Consider the following 12,897-nt stretch of genomic DNA (forward strand, 5'->3'; position numbering starts at 1 on the left):
TGGTTTTTATGAGTGAATTTGATGGATAGCGCCATGCATTAAGGCTAAGTAGCCCGTCATTCGTTTTGGCATAGCAGCTCGCAATTTAATAAAACTAAGTCCTCATAGTTCATGTTGATCCAGAAATGTATCACCATGTGCGCTGATATGCAAAAAGCATGCTGATACTTTTTCAGATGCGCCAGTGCAATACAAGCTGATTTTAATTGATTCGGATTTATGATATGATTTAGCAACAATCATCAATGACACGCGAAAATTTCAATTATGGCCTACTTCGCCTTAATTACTATTTTTTATTCTCCTTTCATTTCGGGACTACGAAACTGCTGCTGTTTTCCTCGGTTTTCTGTGAGAAAAACAAGGAGAGATATATTTTTTGCTTATTTTCACGCACACGATGACAGTTCCTTACGAGGTTTTCCATAAGTGCGAGTGCTTTGTAAATCTCTTTTTGTTTCGTAGTCGCGATTTATTGTGGGATTGTTTCGGAAGTTTATCTAAAATTATAAATCGAATCACTTATCAGGAAATCCTTCCGGGTTTCTTTCGTAACATTTCCCTAGAACTTTGCCGAAAATTTCTATGATTGCTTTCAAGAGGGATGGAATTCCTTAAACAGGTCTAAGATTTTTCTGAATAGTTTTGAATATTTTTTCAGAAGTCTTTCGGGATTCCCTCAGGATTTCTTCTGGATATCCATCCGCAACTATTATATTAAACCCTCTGAATTGTTTTCCAGAAATCCATCAGTAACTCCGAAATTGTTCAAGAATTTTCTCAGAAATTCTTTCGAAAACTCCTCCTGGCTCTTTTCTAGAAATCCTTCTTCAATACTAATGGAAATCCTGCTCTAGTTTTTCCAGAAATCTTCTGGATTTCTTAAATAGTTCCGGAAATTCCTTTTGAAATTCTTCTGTAATTTTTTCTGGAGTTCTGGAACGCACTGGAATTATTCTGGAAAATATTCATGAATTAGTCTAGACTCCTGTGAATTTCCTGAAAACCATTTAGGGATTCTTGCGAAATAACTGTAAAATAAATTCGCTATAAAATAAATTTCGAAAATCCTCATGGGATTCTTTCACATTTTTACGATAATACTTGAATAATTCCTTTAGAAATCTCCCTGAAAACCTTTTAGTGATTTCTCTGTAATTCTTTCGCAAATCGACCTGGTATGCTATCGGGAATCCTTCTAGTACTTTATATTTTTTTTTCGAGAAATACCAATGGCATTTCTGGAAATAAATATCAGAACGGTTTGCGTAGAATTTCAATAAACTTCCGATAGAGAAACATCTTGAAGAATCTTCTAAAGATATTTTGAAAGAAATCTAGGGGTATTCCAGAAAAGTTTCAGAAAGAATCATAAGGAGATGCTCGAAAGAATAATCACAGACAGTTTTCTTGATAAACTCAGGATCAGGGCTGTCAAGTTTCATGACCGACTGACGCGACACTGACGAATCAAGTCTCCTCACTGTCATTAGACGAAGCTATATTTCATGCGCTCATTTCGTCACGTCGCAATGACGGAGCTGTCACGAGAGCAATTTCAATGTTGTTTTGCTATCAAAATTACTATCTTATTTTAGAGAGTTTCGGAAAGTAAATGTGTTCGACAAGTTAAATGGATATCCTTCCATAATTCCAGCGATATAAATAATAATCATACCATACTAAAAATACTCAAGTTCACGATTTCGTCACAAGCCGTAGCGACGGAAAAATGAAAGATAATTAAAAAAAAAAAATCTCTGTCATTGTCTCACCGTCCGATGACAGTGAGGGAAGCATCTATGTAAAAGTCGCATGACACTCGCTATTTACATTGACGCTTTCCAGCCCTGCGTCAGGATGCTCCTGGATCCTAGAAGTAATTTGGGAAGCATTTCTGCAAGAATTCCCGAAAAAATCTAGCAGGAAGCATTTGGGTGATCCTCAGAAAGATTTCCGAAAGAATCCCAGGTTTTCTAAAAGCATCCTCCAAAGATATCCGGAAGAATTTCAACAGGTTTTTTGGAAGAGTCCCGAAGTAGTTCAAGGATATTGACGTAAATATCACAGAATAATTTCAAAAAGAATCCGCGGAAGATATTCTAAAAGGATTTCTGAAAGCATCTTAGGTGATTTTCGGAAGTATCCTAGAGTCATTCTTGTAAGAATCCCAGAAGTATTTCCGGAATAAATTCCAGAGTTATTTTCGGAAGAATTTTAAAAGAATTTTTAGTAAATTCGTAATAGAATGTTTGGTAAAATCGTCTTAAAATATCCGGAAGAATTGCATTAGGATTTTTGGTAGAATTTTCCATAGTACACCATAGTACGATCCCAAGTAGCAAAGTAAATTTTATGCTATTCTTGAAGTATCCTCTTACACCAATTCTATAAAACTAGAAATAAAACCAGTAATTCTACAATCCTACACTAACCCAATGATAAACCGCTCATAAGACTAAAGTGGCCCAACTAGAGACGGTGATGGAGAGCAACTGTCAAGTATCTCTTAAAACTTGTGATCATCACTTATGACAATCCTCAACACTTCAGTAAACCTTTCACAAGTAGTTCTCAAGACAAGTTAAACTCACAATATGTTTGTCATGTTGGTTTGGTTAACGAATTTATAAATACTTCTTCATAAAATTGTCAATCAATAATAAAACAAAATGCAAATTAAAACATATGTGATGATAACTTTCGGATTTTTTCGATACCTATCCGTGTTTTCGGTTGTCACGCTTATTCCATCGTGAATATCATGCATGAAACACCTGAAACGCACAATGCGCCTCGACAATATTGTATTTGCAGAAAAAACAATTTCATCAATTTGGTGCCCGAAAATGTTGAACAATCCAGCATACATGGATTCTCCCATCATGGCTCCCCTGCCAAAGCATCTATAATAACAATCATGGCGGTAGTTTTACTCAACCATGATAAATTTTGCTGAACTCGGGAAAGCGTAACAAATATCGCTTGAGAGTTCTTAGGCTTGAGGCGATCTTGATGAAGACAAACTGATTTTCTTGAAGAACGCGATAAGATTCGTACGTTTTATTCAAGAAAGGCACATTTTGACGTTTGTTTATTTACACTTTTCGTTTTCGGAGAAAAGCGTTCATGCTAGATTTTGTTACGGCATGAAATTTAAAGCTACAAAATGACTGAAGGTAAGTATTTCCAGCTGTGGAACTTCTTTATGACGCCCTGATGTTGAGCAGGGAAAGCAATCGGACATTTAACAACATCCAGAAGTCCACCTTGCAAGGACGTGTCCAGTGGTCCAGTTCCGCTCCTATATCATGACCAAGGAGAGGAAGGCCACTGGAACTGGTTGTTTGCGTTATTAGTAAGTTGTGCGTCGTGAGTTCAACAACGACATCCGTGAAGCACAGATCGAAAATCAACGTAAGGCGCTCCCGTAACCGATAGGATTTATAATCCTACAATCAATATAATGTACATATTAATGCGTTGATTGATGGGGGAGAAATTTATGATGTTCCCGGGCAAGAGTTCTTAATCTCACTCGAGCGCATTCTTACAGATAAGCACGAGAGTTTCATAAAACTGTTGCCAAGGTCACTTGTTCTTATTGAAAATGAAGTTTTATGTGATGCATCCGAAGTGTTCTTGAAGAAGTATTTAAAACCAAAAACGGTTCAAGATCTTTTCTACTGGGTGAAAATCACTATAAAATCTTGAAGAATATGCAAATCTACGATAAAACTATGATAAAAATAAATAAAGCCAGTTAGAATCTAAATTGTTACTTGGGGATCCACCTCGGGATGGATTGGTGAGCTGCAGTTGAACGCTTATCGTGTAGCGTGACATCATCATTGCATCCAAGATTGCAACTCACTAGAAAACGATAGGTTGGATTAACGACAGCCTTTCAACACGGCACCGCTCAAACGTCAACGAATGAACTCGAGCATTGGTCCATAGCCGAAAAAGTCACTCAGGTAGTTGACGGTGAAAAACGCAATTGATCCATCGAAACATGACTTGGTGAGTTCGTTCCATGTACCGCATATATTGACTACAGCGTTGCTTCAGGTCAGAGTGTGGCTTCTTAGTATAATTGGTTGGTAATGGTAATTTATTCGTCTGCTGATGAATATTTTTGTTTTTCTTTCAAAGGAAACTAACAAAAGGTTTATTTTCTTAAATTATTTCTTTATTCACAACAAAACGTGCGTTACATTTCAACATGTACACTTTTTCTTCTTCTTCGTCCTCATCTATACATTAAATAAGTCTAAACAAAAAACATAGCACTACTAAATTATCTATATAGCTCGTATTGAGTAGTAACTTTGCACTACATATTTCAACGCGGGGCAGGCGGGGCTTTCATTTTGTATTGCTTGTTTGTGTTGGTTTCATTCATCTACAATGGTCTCTCTGTAGGCATTTTACCTACACGATGCTATTGTTCTTCTATTCAGCGAATGGGTTCTACACTTTCGTGGGAATGTGGTTGTTTTATAATTTAATCAATATTTGTGTCCGTATGTGTGTGTGTTTCGTCGAGGTTTCGTGTTTTCGTTTCGACTCTGCAAATTGCACTCACAATATCAGTTTTTATGGCAAACAATAGGTTCTAATAAAGGCGGATTTTGCTGACTTTTTCGTAGTCGGAAATATGCGCAAAATAGTAGATTTTTTTTATCACACACAATTATAAACGATAAAGAACGCAAAATTTAGGCAATTTCTTAAGGAGTATTTTAGGGGGGTTTTGGGAGGATAATAAAGGAGTTTAGGGAAGTAAGGGGACAACTAGCAAACAATCTGGCATCATAGGAATAAACTACATAGCTTTGAGCTTGTTTCGCTAAGTGGTAAAGTACGCGTGGAATGCACGTGATAATATCTCTCTGTGTGTTTCAGTTCAGTGGCTTATTTCTTGAAGTTGTGGAAGTAGTGGAACGAGTGCAGGCTGTTGTCGTAGGACAGATCCTTCCACATGCTCAGATCGACCTCGGGGATCTCCGCGCAGGACACGACTTGGTTGTGGGTCGATGGCCGCCAGAAGGCCTTCGGTTGCATCGAGGTCACGTGGTTACCGTTGTCGCAGAAGATACGAGCCATGCTGGCCTTGCGGATCTCGGCCAGCTGTTCCCGGGTGAAGGCGTTTTCCTTGTCTCCGCGTTCGAAGAAGTGACGATCGGCCACACGCGTGCGGTAGAACTGCTCAGTCAGGATGCACAGGAAGGTTGGACCGGCCAGGGCTCCGTTGACGTGCGATTCCAGCGAACCACCGACAGTTAGATCCACGTCGTCGATGCTGGCGTACAGGGACTGCAGTTTAGCGACGTCCTACGGAGTAATGGATGAGGTTAGGTTTGGCGACGTTGGAAACTTGGGTTAGGGAATTACCTGTGGCGAGATCAGATCCATGAAGTCCTCCCAGGAGTGAGCGCGCTTGAAGCCGCAGAATTCACGGTAGTCGTTGTAGCCGGCCAAACCGTGGTCACGGTTACGCTGGATATCGAAGGCACGCAGATCGGATCCGAAGGGACGTCCACGACGGAACAGGAAGTGTTTGATTTCGGCATCGAAGTTCACGTCGGTCAGCTCTTCGGGTTGGGTAGCCATACCGCGGGCCAGGAAGTCGTAGTTGTCGCCGGCTTCGATGATCGATGGACGGTTGAACCAGTCGCTGAGGCGCAGGGATCCGGTTGGCTTGCGGATTTCGGAAACGAGGCTATTTGGGGGGAAAGTGGTTAGAAAATATCTGGGATGGAGGTTTGCGGTATACTTACTCAAGACGTCCTTCAATCTGGGAGTGGAAGTAACGGAAGGCAGCGGTGGCGTGGGAGTTTAGCACGGAAGGATCTTGAGCTGGGTCGTAGTCGTTGATGTAGTCTCCGGCCTTGGCGTTGTAGATCAGACGGTTCTTGAGCATGTTCTCCTTTCCGAGGAAGATTGGCAGCCACTCGTAGTAGTTGATGTAGTTGTACTGGGCGATGTTGATGCGGCGGGCTTCTTGGAAGAGCAGTTCATCGTCCCAGTGTGGGTTGTGCTTCTGGAGGTTGTCGGCGATGCGGTTGTGCTCACGCAGCAGCATGATCTGCATGATGGTCAGGCCTGGGTTCTGGTTGACACGGGCATCTCCGGCCAGGTAGCAGACTTCGTCGCGGGAGACCAGATCGCATTCGGTGGTGGCGTTGGGGTTATTTGGTGGCCACTCGTATCCACCGCGCTCGACGGTAGCCATGCGACCTCCGGTGAAGGCACGAATCCCGGCGTTCTGCTGATCGGAGTTTCCGTAGACCATGGACAGATCCAGCCACGATGTGACGGTGGTGAGCTGTTCGGCCGGTTCGGACGGGTGTGTTGGGGTACAGGCGTCCTCGCGAGTGGTGAGCGTACGGACGAAGTTGATACATTCGGTTCCGGTTTGGGAGTGGGCGGGGTCGTTCTCCGGAACGATGATGGGATAGCAGGTGGCTGGAGCGGTGGACTTGCCGATGAGCTTGCCATCGTCGGTACAACATCTGGTGGCGTGTTTCTCTGTGGATTTGGAAGAGTCATTAGATATCATGAACTATTCGGAAGGTGTTCTGAGGGGGATACGTACTAGATTGGGTACCGCCGGCCTGCAGACTCATGTCGTGGGTCATGATCTGTCCCCACTGCATGTTGGCCAGGGTGAACTGTGGATCGGGAACATCCTCATCGCCGAAGACAACCAGCGAGATGAGACGGGAGTTGGGCAGTTCCTGGCCGGTGACCGAGGTGGTTGGGGTGGACACTCCATCGCCATACTTTGGAGTCAGGAGACGACCGTACGGGCGGTTCGGGGTACCCCAGGTTGGGTTCTGCAGGTTGTTGCACGATCCGTCCAGGGTGCGGTAGCGAGACTTGTTGCATAGTGGTGGAGCCGGGCACTGTGTGACCTTGTTGTAGGCGCTCAGGAATGGGACGGTGTACTTGGTGGTCTTGGCGCTAACTAGGGGGCTGTAGTGGAGAAGTTAAGTTAAGGTTGTGTGTGGATAGGAGTCGTGTGAAAAACGGGACTTACGCAAAGTGTGAGGCAGTGTGAACGACGTGGGTGGATGGGGCAAAGATTGGCGATTTGTGAAGGACGCGCTCCTGCGGTTCACCGTGGTGGATCACGCTGTAAGAGGTGGCCACGTTGACGGCGTCGGTTTGCGCTAGCGCAACCAGCGCTGATGCTACGACGAACAGCATCATCTGCAAGAGGTGGAAGAATAGGAAACATTTGTAGTGAGTGCATTGCATTTGAAATTCAAATCATTTATAAGTGGAAAATTTCATGTGGGAATTGTTTGCTCAATGGTTGGCATTGCGATCGGATGTTTCACGCGGTAATCTGGCATCCCTTCATGTTATTTTGACAGTTATGATGTAGCGTCAATTAGCACAGCGCTGCCCATGGTTGCTTTGATCGATCGGATTGAATTTGCTGTGACCTCGCTGGTTGGGCGCCCAAGATCATTCCGCGCAGGGTTGAGCAAACACAATGCATGCGGTTGCAGAAATGCAATACGCTACCTCAGCAGATGAATTTAAATTGTAAGACTCGTGTGCTCCGCCACAACGACCATACAGAGGCATGGTTAACAATTTACCGAATCAGATTTTGCTTCTCTCCGTCTTTACCGGCTGCACTGCGCGAGGAGAAGGAGAGGCATAGGCGCACGAAACGGAGGGGTAATCTAATGTAAATTGTAGAACACTGGAACAGAGTGTAGAGAAGTCAGGTCAGGAGGCTGGAATGGCGACGGAAGCGGTGTCTAAAGGCCGTCAACGCGAGTGCAGTCACATGTTGGCTGGCGTGGCTGCGGCGGTACGATCTATGCACCCTTTGGCTCTGCGACTTGCCGCGGGGTTTGTTTTGATTCATAATTCATTCTAACAACTGAAGAAAAACTGACGACAGTGGCGTTCGAGCGAGAGGAAGGCGAACGGCGTCAGACGATCGCATTTTTGCGGCTTTGCCGCGGGTTTTGTGTCTTTGCGCGCGCCCGGTGTTGGTCATGTTTATTCAAGCATAGTTTTTTGTTAAGGGTTGTAAGGATTGAATTATGATCGCGTTCGAACGGTGGCTATTAATAATATCAAGCATGGCTTTACATTGTAGTATTTCAGGGTAAGATATTCGTTTTAATTATATTTTGAAAAGCATTTTGGCTGCGTCCAAGTACAACACATAAATTTCGGCTCCGTAAAGCGTCAACACAATTGATGAAATAAGCACATTTCTACACCATCATTTGAATGTAACAAAGTTGCGCCTGAAACTATCGAGATCGGCCCACCTTATAGCACAGCAACCTTGGCAACTCTGCTATCAAAAGCGATAGATCACGAGCTACTTGGATGCAGCTTGCTTGTTTCTGACATTCCAGTGGACTACTTCGTCTCGCGAAACAATCAATCCAGTCAGGTGCGCTACTTTCCCAAGGACCTCGCCGATCATAGCAAGCGCTTTTGAATTGATCCAGGATCTACCCGTATATCTCAGTTCTGACCTCCCCCTTGTCCGCTCAGTTAATCTAATTATCCCATAAAATCGTTATGATAATCCGATTGAATTCCAATCATCGATTGTTGAGCCCATAAAGTGGAGCAATTGCGGTCCATGCCACGACTCGTGAACGACGTGGACCACGTTCGGATGATTGTTATTGTAAAGTGGCTGTGCAGTCATACAAAAGCCGCTCCGCTGTGTGAAGAACTGCTAAATGGTCCAGTTTCGATTTATGCACTGTGGAAAAGGCAAATTAATTTGAATATATTGAAATGGACGGCATGGGAAGCGGAGCAGCTAGCACGGGCTCCACGAAGGGGTCCATGGATGTGTTATGTAGATTTATGGTCACGTCTACCAAGTTGGAATATTTTACGTTTCGTACGGTGAGGTTGCGGAGCTACGGTCTAGGGTTTCTGCGAGCAGTGGTCGTGATCTTCCAATAATAAAGCAATTTTGCAGCCAGTTTGTTTAGACGGTAATGGATTTCTATTGTCTATGAGCTTGGCTAGGGGGTCTAAAGTGTGCTCATGGGTGCACTATGTTACCGGTGGCAAGGGTCGATTGTTACCTAATCGTCGGGTATGATCGTGTCGTCGGCGCTGTTGTCATAGAATGGAGTGCTGTCGTTCTTAGTCATGTCGAGTTCATGCCCACTTGGATGAATCCGTGAGATCAGGAACGGGAATGAACGTTTAACAGATGGATTGTTCGTGAACAGGACTAGAATTTAGCTAATAAAACTGGAGTAGAGGCTGATTAAAAGTAAATGGGTACGCCCTTCGCGTATAGTGTTGGAATCAAAAATATTTGACAGTTGTTTGTTCAAACTTCTGTAGAGTACAACTGGTTCAAGTTTGATCAAAGCAGTTGGTCGTATTCCGAATAGGGTCCTAAAGCCCTGTCCTAAGTTTAGTGCCAAACGCTTAAGTTTAGGCCAAAAACACATGTTTACTCAATTTTCCAATGTTTTCCGTTGGTTTGAGCCCAAAAAACATTTGTTTAGATTTTGTCACATCCTTTGGCTTAAACTCAAATTTCGGGTGTATTTTGTTTTCCGTGTCCCTTACGAAATGTCAGATAGGAACAACCCCAGTGGTCGAACTAAAACCCCTGTGGTGTTTTTGTCGACTAAGCGAACGTCAAACATGATCAAAAGTGTCAAGGTTCATTTATGGACCAAATTTTTCAATTAAAGTTTAAACATGATATAGCCATTATTTGAGCGGGAAAAAATTGCTAAAGTAGTTACAGTAACATGCTTTTTCGTGTTATTAAATAAAAACAAGATTTCATTGAAAATTTTAGGACCCAATTAACGTTAAATAGAACACGAAATAAACAATAATATTGAGCACAAACAACTGGAAAATCCAGAGAGGTTCAGTTCCAAGTACTGAAGATGCCGAAAACAACAGTTTGTTTGTTGGAGAAAAGGTACATCACACATCCGGCAGTGGAGATGTCTATGGGTAAGAATTGTAGAGGTAGTATTTTAAGTGAATGAATTGTAGATATCTTTACCCAGACATGGAATAAAAGAGCGGTGCTGACGTGGTAGCAATATAAGTCAGTAACCTGCGGTGTGGAGCAGAAGCCTTGTTTTGCAGCCATTTTATTTCATCAGGTTATGGGCCCAGAAACAAAGACAAAGTAAAGACCTCCATGTCTCTTGCAGTTGCGCCAATTTTTTGGCTCATAAGGTAATCTAGAATGCCGTGAAAAGTGTGCTGAGATTTGTCAAACTTTGATACCTTTTGCACTACCGAGGGATCAAATGCAGTACTAGAAGTGGTACCCAATCTGAGCCCGAGTGGGACGGACCTGCCCAGGAACGCCTGGAGGACGCTGAGGCAACTCCAATGAGGGACCACAAGAAAGTACCTGGACGAAGAGACATGGCCTGTACTAGGAGGTAGAGCGTGAACGGGAGGTGGAGTCTGGACGAGAGGTGGCTTGGACGAGGTGCTCAATAGTTAGAGGCCACGATGCTGAAAACGAGGCTGAAGGTGCAAAAGCTGACTAATCGGAGAGGACGAGCTCGGAAGTGCTGGAGGAACTCGGAAGTCAAGAGGAGCTGATGGTGCGGCTGATCAAGAGGACGATGGTGCAGCTGACCTGGGAAAGCTCAAGACTGGGAAAGCTAGGAGGAGCTCGGTGCCAGAAGGAGCTTAGACGACAGATGGAGCTTAGAGGACCGATGGAGCTCGGTGGCAGTTGTGCGGTTCAGAGGTTGTGTGATGAAGAGGAGTGTTGGAGATCAGGTACATCAGGTAAATGTCCGAACCGGCACACGAAGCAGAATCCCGTGACCAAAAAGCGTGCAAGGGTCTTGTATGACCGTGTTTTGACAAAACACAAAGGCTGCACTTTGATCGATGACGAAACATACGTCAAACTCGATTTCAAGGCTAAGTAGCCCGTCATTCGCTTTGGCAGCCATGTTGGCATTGCAGCTTGCAATTTCAAAGTAAAAAAGCTCAGTCCTCATAATTGATATTGACACGGAAAAGTATCATTATAGGTGTTTACATGCAGGAAGTATGCTGATACTTTCAATTACATCAATGCAATACCAAATGATTTTCTTCAATTCGGAATTGTGACATGATTCAGCAACAATCATTGAATGACGGCCTACTTCGCCTTAAGTAACTTTCCGGGAAAAAAAAATACACATCGCGACTACCCGGTCCGAGGAGGAACAAACAACTCCCCAATAACTTATGCATACCATATTTTGGTATCATACCAAAATTAGGTATTGTTCAGTTTTCAATACCTCAATTTGGTATTATAATGGTATTGAAAAAAACCTTTAAAACAATTAAAAATACTTCGTTGAGGTATTCGATAGCTATTGCGGTCTGCTGGAGGTATTGAACTGCTATTGAAAAATTTCACTTTTATATGAAAATCCATCAAGTATTATTGAGGTATTACAATACTTGATCTAATTATCAGTTTGGTGTTCGTAGAATATGCATGAGATATTATTTGAGGTATTTTACCTCTTATGCAGGGCTCATTCATACCTCATTCAGGTTGTAAGTATTGGAAATTATCTGGTATGGAATACCTTAGTTTGGTATTCAGGTAAAATACCTCAAATAATACCTTCTGCATATTCTACAAATACCAAGCTGATAACTAGATCAGGTATTGTAATACCTAAATAATACGTGATAGATTTTCATATAAAAGCGATTTTTTGAATAATAGTTCAATACCTCCACACGGGTAGAAATCAGAATCCAAAAACAAGATTATGACTCATGATATCATGATTCCAGCGTGTTTTCGTCTTATGAAAATACACCATGATTTGGACTCATGATATCATGAGTCAGATTGCCGTAACGCAACACACGCGTTAGGTTTTTGTAGCTGATTGCTCGGAATCATGATTCAAATGCCAAAAATGCTGAGTCGCGCATCCGTTTATGATCGACAAAATAAAAAAAAAGTTAAAAACTGCATACATTGAGATTCGAACCAAGAACCTTCCGATTGTGAGCCACGTGCTCTACCACTCAACCGCTTCGTCGACTTGAACTTAGAGTGATCGATACGAATGAGATGAAGCAAAGTGCGCCGCCTAGTGTTTTCACATTGGATGTTACGCTTATGAGGAATCATGATCATGACTCCAAGAACCATGATTTGAGATCCAGATATTATGACCTAACCAATTTATGAATTTCATGATTTGTAAATCATGGTGTGGGGATCAGATTTTTATCCGCGCAGCAGTCCTCAATAGCTATCGAATACCAAAATGAAGTATTTTTTATTGTTTTAAACATGTTTTTCAAATACTATTATAATACCAAAATGAGATATTGACAACTGAACAATACTTCATTGTGGTATGGTACCAAAATATGGCATGCATGAGTTATTTCGACCAGGGACCCAGATAGCCGTAGCGGTAAACGCGCAGCTATTCAGCAAGACCAAGCTGAGGGTCGTGGGTTCGAATCCCACCGGTCGAGGATCTTTTCGGGCTGGAAATTTTCTCGACTTCCCAGGGCATAGAGTATCTTCGTACCTGCCACACGATATACACATGCAAAAATGGTCATTGGCATAGTAAGCTCTCAGTTAATAACTGTGGAAGTGCTCATAAGAACACTAAGCTGAGAAGCAGGCTCTGTCCCAGTGGGGACGTAACGCCAGAAAGAAGAAGAAGAGTTATTGCGAGTTATTCTTTCCAACTCGGGTATACGTGGTGATTTGCCGGGAAGATTCAAGTTCGCGTTTGCTTACAAGTTCGAAAAGAAGGCCATGATTTGGCAAGCGATTTGCAGGCCTGAGAACGGAACCATTCGTCACATCTTCGACGATGACATCTCCCAAGAGAAGAACAGAACTCCCTA

The 12,897-nt window shown here is 42.9% G+C and overlaps 1 protein-coding gene across 1 annotated transcript in view; it reads right to left on the reverse strand.

Moving 5' to 3' along the window:
- Nucleotides 1–4,170: 4,170 nt before the first annotated feature.
- LOC5567513 (peroxidase) overlaps nt 4,171–12,897 on the reverse strand; it is a 106,168-nt gene continuing 97,441 nt past the window's right edge. Inside the window, exons 2-6 of the mRNA XM_021849339.1 lie at nt 7,046–7,218; nt 6,602–6,981; nt 5,784–6,534; nt 5,398–5,725; nt 4,171–5,337 (exon numbers count right to left, since the gene is read on the reverse strand). Coding sequence (XP_021705031.1) covers nt 4,918–5,337; nt 5,398–5,725; nt 5,784–6,534; nt 6,602–6,981; nt 7,046–7,218 — 2,052 coding nt within the window. The 3' untranslated portion in view covers nt 4,171–4,917. The remainder of the gene's footprint in view (nt 5,338–5,397; nt 5,726–5,783; nt 6,535–6,601; nt 6,982–7,045; nt 7,219–12,897) is intronic.

Source organism: Aedes aegypti, chromosome 3 (assembly GCF_002204515.2).
Source record: "Aedes aegypti strain LVP_AGWG chromosome 3, AaegL5.0 Primary Assembly, whole genome shotgun sequence".
Taxonomy (NCBI): Eukaryota; Metazoa; Arthropoda; class Insecta; order Diptera; family Culicidae; genus Aedes; species Aedes aegypti.